The sequence below is a fragment of the Chionomys nivalis genome, chromosome 24 (assembly GCF_950005125.1).
Source record: "Chionomys nivalis chromosome 24, mChiNiv1.1, whole genome shotgun sequence".
In the NCBI taxonomy this organism is placed as follows: domain Eukaryota; kingdom Metazoa; phylum Chordata; class Mammalia; order Rodentia; family Cricetidae; genus Chionomys; species Chionomys nivalis.
This window is the reverse complement of record NC_080109.1, coordinates 43,606,874-43,621,074: the sequence shown is the minus strand read 5'-3', so window position 1 is coordinate 43,621,074 and position 14,201 is coordinate 43,606,874. Positions and strand designations below refer to the sequence as shown.

Here is a 14,201-nt window from a genome sequence, read left to right as displayed (position 1 = left end):
TTTACAAACTGTTCTCCCAGCTCTCTTCCTGCCACAAACAAGGCCCGTCGTTTCTGAACATTCTAGTCATCTCTATCCTTTGACAATGGAACGGTGAACTGCAGCCGTTGTGTTAAATGTCAGGGCATTTAGGAATGGACTAGGCCTGTGCTCTGTCTCACGCCCTCCTCGTCAAGGTCTTCCTTGCCTTCCTCCCGTAGCCTGAGCGCGGACACGCACAGAGGAGAGACACAGGCGACGTGAAATAGTAACCCCCTGCTCCGCGCTTCTTTCATTATGTGTCTGTCAGAGGTGGACAAAAGTGACCAGAGGCCAAATCCTGACCCCTGCTCTCCTCAGCCTCCAGGAAGAGATGTTTATATATCCATCAAATTATCCACTTCCTGTGAGAATGGAGAAAGAATTTAGAAGAATTAGTTTGGGAGATAAATGGTACAGTAATGAGAAAAGACAGAATGAGTAGGCTGTGCCTTTTTGGATAATGCGACTTCTACTTAGCTGAGTCTATGGACCCGCTCAGAGGGGTGAGATCTGTGAAAGCCTGGGGAAATGGGGAAGTCTATACTGCTAAAGTTCATGAACCCTGGTGTGGTGGTTTAGAAGAAAGTGGCCCCCAAAGGGAGTGGCTCTATTAGAAGGTGTGGCTTTGTAGGAGCGGGTGTGGGCTTGTCAGAGGAAGTGTGGCATTGTGGAAAAGGGCTTTGAGGTCTCATATAAGCTAATGTCGTGCCCAGTGTCTGAGGCCACTTCCTGTTGCCTGCAAGTCAAGATATAGGACACTTGGGTCCTTCTCCAGCACCATGTCTACCTGCTTGCAACCATGTCACACCATGATGATAGTGGACTAAGCCTCTGAAAATGGAAGCTGGTACTGTAATGGTCTGTCCTGTCCCTTTAAGAGACAAGCCCCACCCACTCCCTCCCCCATCCACCAGCGAGGCAAGAGAATCTTCCTTCTGCTTCCAGTCTGAGCCCCTTTCTTTCTTCTGCCTCTCTCCCTTCTTCCCCCTTATCCCCTTCCTCCTCCTCTTTCTCTCTCTGCTTCTCTTTGTCTATCTCTCTCTCTCTCTCTCTCTCTCTGGTTCTCTTTCTCTCTTTCTGCCTGTCTCTGCTCTTCCCCCTTCTCCCCTTTCTCCTTCCCTTCCATAACCCACTAAATAAATATCCAACCTCACTCACTGCATGGCGTGTGCCTAGCCGTTTCTGCCTCTCACCTGCTGTGTGACTCCTTGCCTGGGCCGGGCTGCCTTGGTGGCTGCCGTGGTCTCATGGCCCACTGCCACCACTCGGGGACCTGCAGCGTTTGACCATAACAGGCACCTCAGTTAAATGTTTTCCTTTATAAGAGTTGCTACGGTCGTGATTGTTAGGTTGGGAGCATAGGCCCCAGTCCCTCGCATCTATCCCAAGCCTGGCCTGGCCTTCAAATCCCAGCAGGCCAGGTCCTGACCCTCCCTGGGGGTGGGGTCAGGACTACTCCCCAGGGTACTAAAGTGATCCCCCCAAAAGAAGAACACGTGGTCTCCCTTTCTTCCTCCTGGGGTTGCGTTTCTGCGACTTCCCGGTTTCCCCCTCGTGGTCACCCGAGAGCGCAGATCTCCCATTAAACCTGGATATTTCTGAATTTGGTTTGTTTTGATTTGGCTTGATTCGTATTTTTTGCATCATCAGAGAGATAGCTTAGGAAATATTCCTAACAGTGTCATCTCTTTACATCAATAGAAACATAACTAAGACACCTGGCATGGATCCCTAGCACCCACATGAAGCCAGACTCGGTGACTTGTGTTTATAACCCAGGGGTGGGGTGGCAGGGCAGGATGGCCTCTGGGACTCTCTGGTCAGTCAGTGTAAGAGAGTCTGTAAGAGAGCCTGTTTCTAAAACCAATTGAGAAGCAGCAGAGGGACACACCTGACACTGATCTCTGGTTTTACACACACACACACACACACATACACACACAATCTATGGAGACCTACATATAACACAGAGCAGTAGAGGGACACACCTGACACTGATCTCTGGTTTTACACACACACACACACACACACACACACACACACACACACACACAATCTATGGAGACCTACATATAACACAGAGCAGTAGAGGGACATACCTGACACTGATCTCTGGTTTTACACACACATACACACACACACACACAATCTATGGAGACCTACATATAACACAGAGCAGTAGAGGGACACACCTGACACTGATCTCTGGTTTTTCACACACACACACACACACACACACACACACAAAATCTATGGAGACCTACATATAACACAGAGCAGTAGAGGGACATACCTGACACTGATCTCTGGTTTTACACACACACATACACACACACACACACACACACACAATCTATGGAGACCTACATATAACACAGAGCAGTAGAGGGACACACCTGACACTGATCTCTGGTTTTACACACACACACACACACACACACACACACACACACACACACACAATCTATGGAGACCTACATATAACAAATAAAAAAAAATCCTGTGAAAATAGATTTATATTTATACATGGATACATCCTCAAATTACCAAATATTTACTCTTAGGTTTTCTTTCTGTTAAACTGATCAAAGTTATAAAAACCCTGGTGTGGGAGCTTTTTAAGTGTCACCTGCTAATCTCTTCGATCCCTTTCTATCCGCCAGAGGTTTCATTACGTAATCCCAGGAGGTGGCTTGAGTCTTATTTTCTACTAAAAATTAGTTCCAGTTTGTTTTGACAACTGTTTTTCAGTTTTAGTTCCAATTTGAGACAAAATTTCACTCTACTAACAGTGAAACAAAAGTCAGAATTCCTAGCCCGTTGCTTCAATGCGTGTTTTCATTATTTTCTTCCCTAATGTGAAGCTTTATAAATATTGAAAAGAAACATGATCCATACTACAGAGGCAATCCCGGTTGCAATCCCCAGAAGATACCCATTTCAGGCCCCATAGAATTTTCCTACTTCCTTGAATCAGAAAAAAGAAATTACAAAAATCATTAAAAAAAATACATGCGTTGAGGGTCAATGTGAAGCCATGGGGAGACTTTTTGAGTTTCAGTCCTCATGTGTTTGACAAAGACTCTGCCCCTGAGCCACATCCCAAGCCTAGCCAAGGATTTTTAACGCAAATGACAGAGTTGGTTTGAGTTTTGGTCCCAGGATTGCTTGATGTCAGGTAAGAATGAAATATACAAATCATAACATTTAGTGATAAGAACCAACCATGTTAGAACAGCTGCTCCTACAGGGGCTGAGATGCTTGGGCAATAAAGGTGCTGTCTACTGCCAAGACTGAGGACCTCAGCTGGGTCTCCGGGACCCATGTGGTAGAAGGAGAAGAAGAGAACTGACTTCTGCAAGTTGCCCTTTGAGTTCCACACTGAGCCGTGGCACATTCGTGCCTCATCCCCACATCAAGAAAGGAAAATATTTTAAAATCTATGTCTATAAAGAAGGAAAAAGCTTCACAGAGTTATGCATTAGCCTAGTGCTTTTGTTTGTTTGTTTGAGACAGGGTCTCAGGTGGCATGGTGGTGCATGCCTTTAGTCCCTCAGGAAGGCTTGAGCTTGAAGCCAGCCTCTTCTACGTAATGAGTTACAATACAGCCAGAGCTGCAGAGTGAGACTCAGCCTCATAAAAACAAGCAAGCAAGCAAACAAACAAACAAACAAGCAAGAAGAGACAGGGCGTGTAGTTCAGGCTGGCCTTGGAGTCCCCCTGTAGGCTTTTGGGAACTCCGGAATGTTTACCAGAGAGTGCCTGGGTTGTTGGGGTGGAACCCAGGACTATATTATGCTAAGCAAGCCTTCCACCAACTGAGCTACATACCAGCCAATATTGGATCTTTCTAAGTCAAATTTCCCATTTAAGGAATGTGGAGTTGATTTATCAAAATCTCTATTTACTATAGTTTAACTTCTTGGACATTTTAATCTAGTTTTCTGCTTTATTGAAGCCACAGTAAATATGAAATCTGACATTTTCATGGAGTTTCCATCTGCAAACTTAATGAACACAGTTATTTAAAATCCCCATCTAAGTTATTCACGAAAGACTGTTCCCTGGGGGCGTGCCTCCTCCTCTAAGCCCAAACACTAAGGGGATATGGCCAGTAAAAAGAAAAAGCTGGGCATCGTGACTAGTGCCTGTGGAGGAAGGAGGAGCACCTTCCGATTGTCTTAGTGAATGTGGTCAGAACAATAGCGAGATTCTGGGGGGGGGGGGAGGAAGGAGAGAAGAAGGGGAGGGGAGGAAAAGGGAAGGGGAGAGGAGGAGGTGAGTAGGGCGGGGATCATTTTCTTCATGGTATAGCACGGGTAAGTTACCTCTGCTTTTTTGGACTTAGTGTGTGACCCAGATGGCTGTTGAATTTTCACTCCTGCTTCAATATTCCAAAAGCTGGTATCTTTAGTGTTAGGTTGGGAGCGTAGGTCCCAGTCCCTCGCATCTACCTCAGCCTCCAGGCCTGATCTGGACTTCAAATCCCAGCAGGCCAGGTCCTGACCCCTCCCTGGGGTCAGATTACTGAAGGGGCACGTTTTTCTTCATTTTTGCATAACAATTCTCAGTCCTGGTGACAGGGAGAAGGTTTTGATTTTTATCTTCTTGCTGGAGCTATTGTTGTCTGAGTCAGAGTCTCAAGTAGCCCACGTGGACCTCAAAATTGTATGTGGCCAATGATGATCCTTTTGGAACTGCAGGCTTAAGCCACCATGCCCAAATTTTAATTATTTTTTTTCACATTTTATCACTTAAAAACATTTTAATTAACTTCACAGTAAGTATTTTATTGTATCATAATTTATATAAACATAATTATAAAATTTTTGTGACTTCTACATTTATGACATTATAATTAATATTTTTTCCTTCTTCCTTTCCTTTCCCTTCCCTCCCCTCCCTTCTTCCCTGTCTTCCTTCCTTCCTCCCTCCCTCCCTCCCTCTCTCTCTCTCTCTCTCTCTCTCTCTCTCTCTCTCTCTCTCTCTCTCTCTCATTTTATTGAAGCAGGGACTCATTGTAGCTGAAGGTTGTCTTCAAGTCACTATGGAGCCAAGTTTAATCCTTCTGACCACTCTGCCTGCATCTCTCAAGAGCTGGGGTCACAGATTTGTGCCATCGACATTGACATAATCTTAATTCTTTTATGGGTTAGTTATTGCTACCCTAGTATGAAAAATCCCACAATTGAGATTTTTAAGAATTAAGGAAAGTATTTTCAATATTGCCACATTAGCCTGAGTAACTTTCCAAATATAAAAAGGTTCAAAATAATAGGTTTCACTTTATTTATATATTCACCTGTTTATATTGTCGGTTTGTTTTGCTGACTGAAAAGTTTTTGCGTCCCAGTAAACCTCTCCGCCAATGCAATAACCCAAATCAGACCAAATCAAACCTACTTTGAAAGGGCCCAGGTTTAATGGATGCCAGTGCTCCCAGGTGGGGTGGCCTTCCAGTTCCCCAGAGAGGAGTTAAGGAAGGAAGACCAGAAAACCACATGTTTGTTCTCTGGGGGGCAGTTTAAATACCCTGTGGGAGTGGTCTTGAGCTCTCTGGGGAGGGGTAACCGTTTGGGAGCTTTTCTCTGTGGTGGAGTCTGGACTGAAGCAGCTCCCAGGGAGGGGGCTTGGGATGGAGCTTCCACCCAAACATTCCAGACTCTTTGGATATATGGATGCCAGGGGCTGGGGTGATGCTTCCATGCAAACACTGATCTTTTTCTTTTCTTTTCTCTTTCTTTCTTTCTTTCTTTCTTTCTTTCTTTCTTTCTTTCTCTCTCTCTCTCTCTCTCTCTCTCTCTCTCTCTCTCTCTCTCTCTCTCTCTCTTTCTTTCTTTTTATGGAGTTTTTGTTACATAGCTGGTGCTGTCCTAGAACCTCACTATGTAGCTCAAACTGGTCTCCAACTCAAAATTTCACCTGCCTCTGCCTCCTGAATACTGGGGTTAAAAACAAATCCCACCATGCCTAGCCTATTTATTTATTTTTATATTTTTGAGACAAAGTTTTACACTGCAGCTCAGGCTGACCTAGAATTCCAACTGCCCTCCTGCCTCAGCCTGGGGAGTGCTAGAATTCTAGGCCATGGGCCTCCAAGCCTGGCTGTTTAATTAACCATTTCTTACGCGCCCTTTGATCCTGTTGACACCTTTGCCACCTCTCCTGCCCCTCCTCCTGCTGGCCCCTTTCTTTTCCCAAGCAGTCCCCTTTCTACTTTCATGTCTTTTATTTTCTAAACATTTAGAGTTTAGAGTCCTATAGAGTCCTAGAGCCATTGATTGCCCACGAGCTCAAGTTACAAATTGGAAGCCCCTGGCCTGGAAGCTGACCTGGCTTGGACTTCAACTCCCAGCCTGCCAAGCGGTGACCCCTCCCTGGGAGGGTCAGGACCACTCTCCCAGGTTATTTAGGCTTGCCCCGGAAAGAACAAGTGGTTTTTGGGTCTGAATGGGTCCCTCGTCTCTCTCTCCCTTGCCATGCTCTCCCTGCCACCGGAGAGTGCAACATTTATTAAACATGGGCATTTTAATTTGGCATATATGGTTTGTTTGGATTTCTTTGTGCTGGCGGAGCGGCTCGTCTTAGGAAATAGTCCTAACAGTTACCAGCAATTGCGAACCAGTGTTGGTGCTGGGAAATGAACTCAGCCTCTGAAAGAGCACCAAGCACTCTTATTCTCTGAGCCATCTCTCCAGCACCTTCCCTACAACTTTAAAAAATAAAATACAGTTTCTTTGTATGAAAGAAATCTTGCAATACAGGGGCTTAGCAACTACTTTTGTTAAAAAGCACCGGCTCCTCCCTTGGGTCCTGGCAACTGTGCCCTCTTGTGGCATTTGTCTCCTTGAGTGTGTGTTGGTCTCTGGCACTACTCTGTAAAGGCATGAATCAGGAGGGAGTGTCTGTCAGCCTAACCTGTCTCAGACCTCTTCAGAGCTGAGGACACAAAGATGCCATTGCCTTGCACCTGCTTCCAGCCAGTTCCAGAGCAATCCCTCAGCTTCCGGGGTCAGTATGATCAGCAGGACAGACACTTCCCAGATAAAAACTGTCGTCATTTATTTTAAAACGCTGTGAAGAGAAGTCACTTCCTGCAACAGGGCTCACTTGGGAGGTTTATTGGAAGAGGAGAGAGAAGAGGCTGAGAAGGGGGCAGGGACTGATTCCTGAGAACAAGAGTGGTGAAGAGAAAGAGAGAGAAAGACACAGGAGGTGGGCAAGATCCACCTTTTAAAAGGAGACTTACGCAGGAGGTGCTCTTAGAGGCTGCTGCTGAGGAAGTATCCTCTCAGGACACAAGGGCATACTAACAAGAACAATCAGATGCCCCAGGAGGCCACACCCCAGCACAGCAACCCCCAGCACAGCAACCCTGAGGAATCACACTGGTTTTTTTGTGACGGCAGTGATGAGCAGATAACGATGTATCAAGCTCAGCCAGCCTTAGCTGATGCCTTTTATCCAAGCCTAGGCAGGAGAGGCAGGAGGATTGCTCTAAGTTCCACGACAGCTGGGGCTATGTGGTCAGTTGAATGAGAATAACCTCCATAGGCTCATTGGGAGTGGCACTATTAGGAGGTGTGGCCTTGTTGGAGGAAGCATGTCACTGGGGGTGGGCTTTGAGGTTTCAGAAGTTCTCTCTCTTCCTGCTGACTTTGGATCCAGATAAGAACTCTCTGCCTCGAGACCCAATTTGGAGCAACGGTCTGAGCTCTTAAGGTCCAAATGAGGAGCAGAAGGAGGGAGAACATGAGCAAGGAAATCAGGACCACGAGGCGTGCACCCACCCACTGTGACAGTGGGGCCGATCTATTGGGAGCTCACCAAGGCCAGCTGGACGGGGACTGAATAAGCATGGGTTGAAACCGGACTCTCTGAACAAGGCGGACAATGAAGGCTGATGAGAAGCCAAGGACAATGGCACTAGGTTTCGATCCTAATACATGAACTGGCTTTGTGGGAGCTTAGCCTGTTTGGATGCTCACCTTCCTGGACCTAGATAGAAGTGGGAGGACCTTGGTCTTCCTGTAGGGCAGGGAATGTGGACTGCTCTTCAGTATCGAGAGGGAAGGGGAATGGACTGGGGGGGAGGAGAAGAGGAGTGGGGATGGGGGAAGGGAGCGGGGGGAGGGGGCAATATGTGGGAGGAGAGGGAGGGAAATGGGAAATGGGGAGCAGTTGGAAATTTTAATTAAAAAAGAATAAAAAAAATGAGAAAAAAAAAAGAACTCTCTGCCTCTTCTCCAGCACCATGTCTGTCTTTGTGCCACCATGCTTCTTACCATGATGACCATGGGCTAAGCCTCTGAACTATAAGCAAACCCCAATTAAACACTTTCCTAATTAAGAGTTATGGTGGTCATGGTTCCCTTCACAGCAATAAACCCTAAAACAGACTATAAAATGACCTCATATCAAAACAAAGGAACAAACCTTTAAGGTTACAGTACCAAGATAAGACGACAATGGATGCAACCACACCTTGACAAAGACTGCTTAATCCTGCGTACCTCTTGGCCCCTCCAATTCTCTGTCTAAGCCAGAGCTCCTGTCGGCATTCCAAGATGAGATCTCAGTCTCCCTTTTCTTCCACTGATGCGCTGAGCAAGTTTCCTTTCTCCGCTTTCCCTATCCCTTGCCCAGCTGTCACTTGTTTCTCTGGATGGGGTCTACGCATCACCCTAGATAGCCTAGAACTTTCTCTACAGAATAGGCTGCCCTAGTTCATGAGTCTGCCAGTGCCTGACTAGTGCTAGAGGTAAAAGTGTGTGCCACAATGCCTGGCATCCTGTCCATCTCTCTGGTTGGCATGTTGGGATGGGTGGCTAAGCCTAGCTTTTGGGGACTGTAGGGATGGGGGTCCAACCCCTGTTTAACACTGGCTTTCATTTTTTAACTTAGTGCAGTGATCTCCATTGCCATCCATGCTGTGGCAATGATAGAAATTCCTTCTTCATCAAGGTCAAATAAAGCTCGATTGTGTATGTGATGGCTGTTCTTGATTGTCTTGACTATATGTGGAATGAACTACACAATCCAGAAATGGAGTGTGCACTTGTGATCCAATCTTGAGGCACGAAGACAACATGCTGTTAATCTGGATACTGAGGTGGGAAGACACATCTTTAATCTGGGCCACACCTTCTGCTGGAAGCCTCTATTAGGACATGCAATATGGAAGGTTTCAATCATTCTTTGCCTATTTACCCTCACCTTGCCAGCACATCCATCCCTTCACTGGCTTTGGAACCTACTTCTGGATTCCAGCATACACAGAAAACCAGCAGAGACACCCAGCATCGTGGGAGTAAGCAACTACTGGATTCTTGGAGTTTCGTTCCGCAGGTAGCCTGTCGGTCGCCCCCATATATGTACGTTCGTTCCGTAAGTTCTGTGACTCTAGAGAAGCCTGCGTAACGCAGTGTGTACATCACATTTTCTGTAACCTTCCCTCTGCCCATGGGCATGGGTGCCCTACCTCAGCTACTGTGAATAGTGTAGCGGGTTGGTTGGGCAAGCATCTATTCTGAGACAGGGCTTTTGTTATGCTTCCTTTGTCGTTTGGGAAGCTTTTGTTTTATCATGAACTTTGGATATATATATATATATATATATATATATATATATATATACCCACACTTTCATACACACTCATGCACACACATACACAGCCCCCATGAATGCACACACACACACACACGCACCCACACACGCACGCACACACACAATCAGTGTTACAGGAGTGCACCTCCATGTTAGTTTGCTCTGTGCGAGGATTTGACCCAGGGCTTGGGCAGCTAAGTACTCTGAGCTCCAAGCTCAGCCTTCCCCGTGACATTCTTTGTTTTGTTTTTGAGACAAGATCTTGCTCTGTAGTCCAGGCTGTCAGACTCACTTTGTAGTCAGGCTTGCCTCCAACTCGTGGTGATCCTCCTGCCTCAGCATTTTAAGCACTGGAATCAGTCTCATTTTAATGGATTTTTTTTTCTATTTAAGACACAATAAAACTTATAAGATATCTTCAATTTAATTTCAAGAGCTGGAAAACAGAAAAAAGTGAGGGATGGGGACAATTCACCAGCTGACGAGCATTAGGTCAGAGCAAAGACCATTTCACTGGCCTGAATGTATGTTCAAACCTTAACTCAGAACCCATGACCAGGTTGTTTCCTGTTTACGGTCCCAACCAACTCTAGGCACCTATCCCTTCTGCTACAAACTGCAATCTTAGCCTTGGCCTCCACCTTTGGAGGCCCCTTCCCTGTGCCCCTCAAACCTTGACCTCTCCCCAGGAAAAGTCAAAACCACTCCCACAGGCTATTTAAACTGCTCCCAGAAAATAAACACACATTTTCCCCTCTTCCTCTTGGTGGTCGCATAGGCGGCTTCCTGTTTGCCCTTGGGGCCACCCTGGACCGCAGGTGTCTAATTAAACCTGAATATCTTTTAATTTGGTCTGATTTGGTTTGATTGGGATTATTTTGTGTAGGTGGAGTAGCTCGGTTAGGAAATATTCCTAACACAAGCCTTTCCCATCAGCCCATGCAAAACCCAAACTTATTATCTGTAACCAGCGTAGGTGTGATGTAAATTACTTAAGTCTTTCTTCTCTTAAGTCTTTTATAAAGAATTGACCATAGAGCTGACCCAGTGAAGGTTTCCCAATAGCTGCCTTAATTGCTAGAAGCTGTGGGGACTGGCCTCAAGACACGGTCCAGCTACAGCTACAATGGCTCACTAACCCCTGCTTGGTTGGTTGGTTGGTTGGTTGGTGTATTCATAGTATGTTATGTAGCACAGGCTAGCCTCATGTTCACTAGATGCCAAGGACTGCTTGAGCTACTCATCCTTCCTGCCTCCATCACCCGGAGAGCTGGCCTTACAGTCCTTCCTCTCTGGAGCCTTGGTTAAACCACAACCGGCAGAAGTGAGAAGTCATTCCTAGCTAGCCCCACCCAGCTCAAGCCCCAAAGAAATAGGGCACTGTAGGGCCCAGGGGTCTACCCCTGCTCCAAGGGTTCATCTTGAGGACAATTTCTGGCCAGCCAGCTAAACATCCCGTTTGTTCCCGTGCTCCCTTGCCCCGCTGGTGGTTAGCTATAGGGCCATTGTTGACTCCACCTCAGGCGAGGTAATTTCCCACCTGCCTGGGGGGAATTCCACTGTGCAGCAGCTAGGTATATAGGGATTTTCCTAAACTCGAATAAAGGGCATTCGGCTGATCTCCTTTCGAATGACCCAGGTCTCTTGTGTGCTCTTTCAATCTCCAGGCCCTTGCCGGGCTCAAGAACAGTACTGTGACTCAAGAACTGTACCGAGAGTAACGCGGGGGTAACAGGGCACCCAGACCAGGGGCTGACTCTCTGGTACTGTCCCCATAGAGGTCCTCCCCTCGTCCTCACTAGCCCAGGCCCTTGTTTGCAGAGCAGCTAGACCTTTCAGACTGAGTCCTGTCTACCTTTACTTTTCCTCTTCTAACCCAATTCCTTCTCCTCACTTTCCTGAGTTTAGATGACAGGGAGGGAGGGGGGGAGGGGAGTAGGGAGAAACTGCCCAGTCACCTCACACCCTGCTCTATTTTGTTCAGGGTCTAGGGTGTTGGTACCCACTGGCCTCTAGGGTTACCACCAACAGAAGTGTGGCACTAGTGGCCTATTAATACCTGATGTCAAGGGCCCCCATCTCATCACTCATCCCTGTAATGGCATCCAGCTCCCCAATGTTCATGTACCATGTTCTCATGCTCTCAAGAGCTCCTTAGCTCATCTGATTTTGACTATCGCAAATAATAACTCAGGGGCCTGGGGGATCTCCTAGTGCTACTGTGGCCCATTTACGAGCCAGTTCTTACTTCGTCACAGTGAACTTTATTTACATCAAAGTGCTTCACTGCGTGGCTGCTACCAGCGAGGAAAATGGAAAGTTGGGTGGATTTGTCTTTTTTACCCAACTGAGACTTACAAGGGATGTTCTCACTCTTCCTTTTTCGTGGGCCACAGTCAGACACAACCCGCAGTCTCTGTCTAGCCAGGGATAAGCAGATTTTCTAAGACAATGCTTACTTTTGTTGCTTTAGCTTAGCTTTCGCCTTCCTTCCCTTTCCCTTCCCTTCTTCCTTCCTTCCTTCCTTCCTTCCTTCCTTCCTTCCTTCCTTCCTTCCTTCCTTCCTTCCTTCCTCTTCTTCTTTTCTTTCTTTCTTTCTTCTTTCTTTCTTTCTTTCTTTCTTTCTTTCTTTCTTTCTTTCTTTCCTTCTGTTTTTTGAAACACGGTTTCTCTGTTGTTTCTCAGTCATGGCTGTCCTGGAACTCACTCTTTAGACCAGGCTGGCTTTAAACTCATAGAGATCCACCTGCCTCTGCACACTCCCCCCGCCTCCAATTCCCCCAACCCCATGCTGGGATTAAAGGCAGGTGCCAACACCACTGGGCTGCTTATTTTCTTATTTATTTAACAAAGGACCTCTCATATCCCAGACTAGTCTCTAACTCACCAAAGAAGACTTTGAACTCCTGATGCCCCTGCTTTGTCCTACTGATTGCTGGGGATTACAAGTACACTCACTACAGCAGGCTCACCGGTGCCGCAATTAAACACAGAATTTCGCACGCTACACAACATTCTCCCGAGGAATGAACTAGATCCCAGCCCACAGTTTTCCATTCGTCTCCTCCCCCCTTGTCCTCACTACAAGTAAACTATTTCCTAACTTAAAAAGCCACGACTTGGCCTCTCTATAAGACTGTATTTCTTGGAGGAGACTCACCTCGTTCATTTTTGTCTTCAGTAGAAATATGCAAGATCTTGTTGACACATAAGTGATTAATGCAAAGCTTCGGACTCACACTGCTGAGTACCCATAGGCTCTTGCTGCTGTGCAGCCAATTGCCTGCACAGAGACAAACGCAAACAGAAAAAGAACAAAATGAAATCATTTCTCATTTTCTTCTAGTAAATCTGAATCGTTCTTAAACAGACATTATAAAAACCCACCTCTCTTAAATACTAGCCTGGCTACTTTTTTAAAAAGTTACAGATCTTTAAGTGAATTTATAAATTTGTGTCGCTGTGTGTGAATGGGATGACCGGCACTATGACTGTGATAATTAGAGAACAACTTGGTTCTCTGTTTCCACCGTGCATCCTGGGGATACAACTCAGGTCATTGGGCACTTTACCCTCAGAGCCTCCCTGCTGCCCCAATATTTATGTTTTTTGAGTTATGCAAACTTTGTATGAAACCAACCTATTTTTATCAGTTGTAAGTCTGTAAAATATTTATATAGAAGCCAAAAGAATATAATTAGCATACAGGGCTAAGATTGCTCACTGTGTAAATTTAGAGATCTGAATTCAAATCCTGGGAACCCATATAAAAAACCAGGTGTGAGCCCTCATTCCTGTGACACCAGCTCCAAGTGTGAGCCCCTGTGCCTGTGCCACCAGCCCCAGGTGTGAGCCCCCGTGCCTGTGCCACCAGCTCCAGGTGTGAACACTCGTATCTGTGCCACCAGCCCCAGGTGTGAGCCCCCGTGCCTGTGTCACCAGCCCCAGGTGTGAGCCCCCGTGCCTGTGCCACAAGCCCCAGGTGTGAGCCCCCGTGCCTGTGCCACAAGCCCCAGGTGTGAGCCCCCCGTGCCTGTGCCACCAGCCCCAGGTGTGAGCCCCCGTGCCTGTGCCACCAGCCCCAGGTGTGAGCCCCCGTGCCTGTGCCACCAGCCCCAGGTGTGAACACTCGTATCTGTGACAGCAGCTTTAGGTGTGAGCCCCCGTGCCTGTGCCACCAGCCCCAGGTGTGAGCCCCCCGTGCCTGTGCCACCAGCCCCAGGTGTGAGCCCCCGTGCCTGTGCCACCAGCCCCAGGTGTGAGCCCCCGTGCCTGTGCCACCAGCTCCAGGTGTGAACACTCGTATCTGTGACAGCAGCTTCAGGTGTGAGCCCCCATGCCCCCCGACAGCAGCACGGCTGGGGGAAGGGGTGGCAGTGTGGCAGGGGAATTGGACGGAGGTACTCTGGAGGATGCTGGCTGCCAGCCCACAGCAGGTTCAGTCAGACACAGGTCCTGACTGAAGGACCAAGGCAGAGGACAACAGCAGAGAACCTGATGTCCTCCTCTGGCCTTCCATGCAGTCACACTGAAGCATGTTATCACATACCAACAAAAACACGAGTAAACTATT

General features: G+C 47.2%; 1 protein-coding gene across 1 annotated transcript in view; it reads right to left on the bottom strand.

Annotated features, from left to right (window-relative positions):
- Positions 1-12,845, bottom strand: part of Tmem212 (transmembrane protein 212) — a 57,238-nt gene extending 44,393 nt beyond the window's left edge. The window contains exon 1 of the mRNA XM_057757197.1: positions 12,789-12,845. Within this exon, the coding sequence (XP_057613180.1) occupies positions 12,789-12,797 (9 nt within the window). The 5' untranslated portion in view covers positions 12,798-12,845. The remainder of the gene's footprint in view (positions 1-12,788) is intronic.
- Between the last annotated feature and the right edge of the window lie 1,356 nt (positions 12,846-14,201).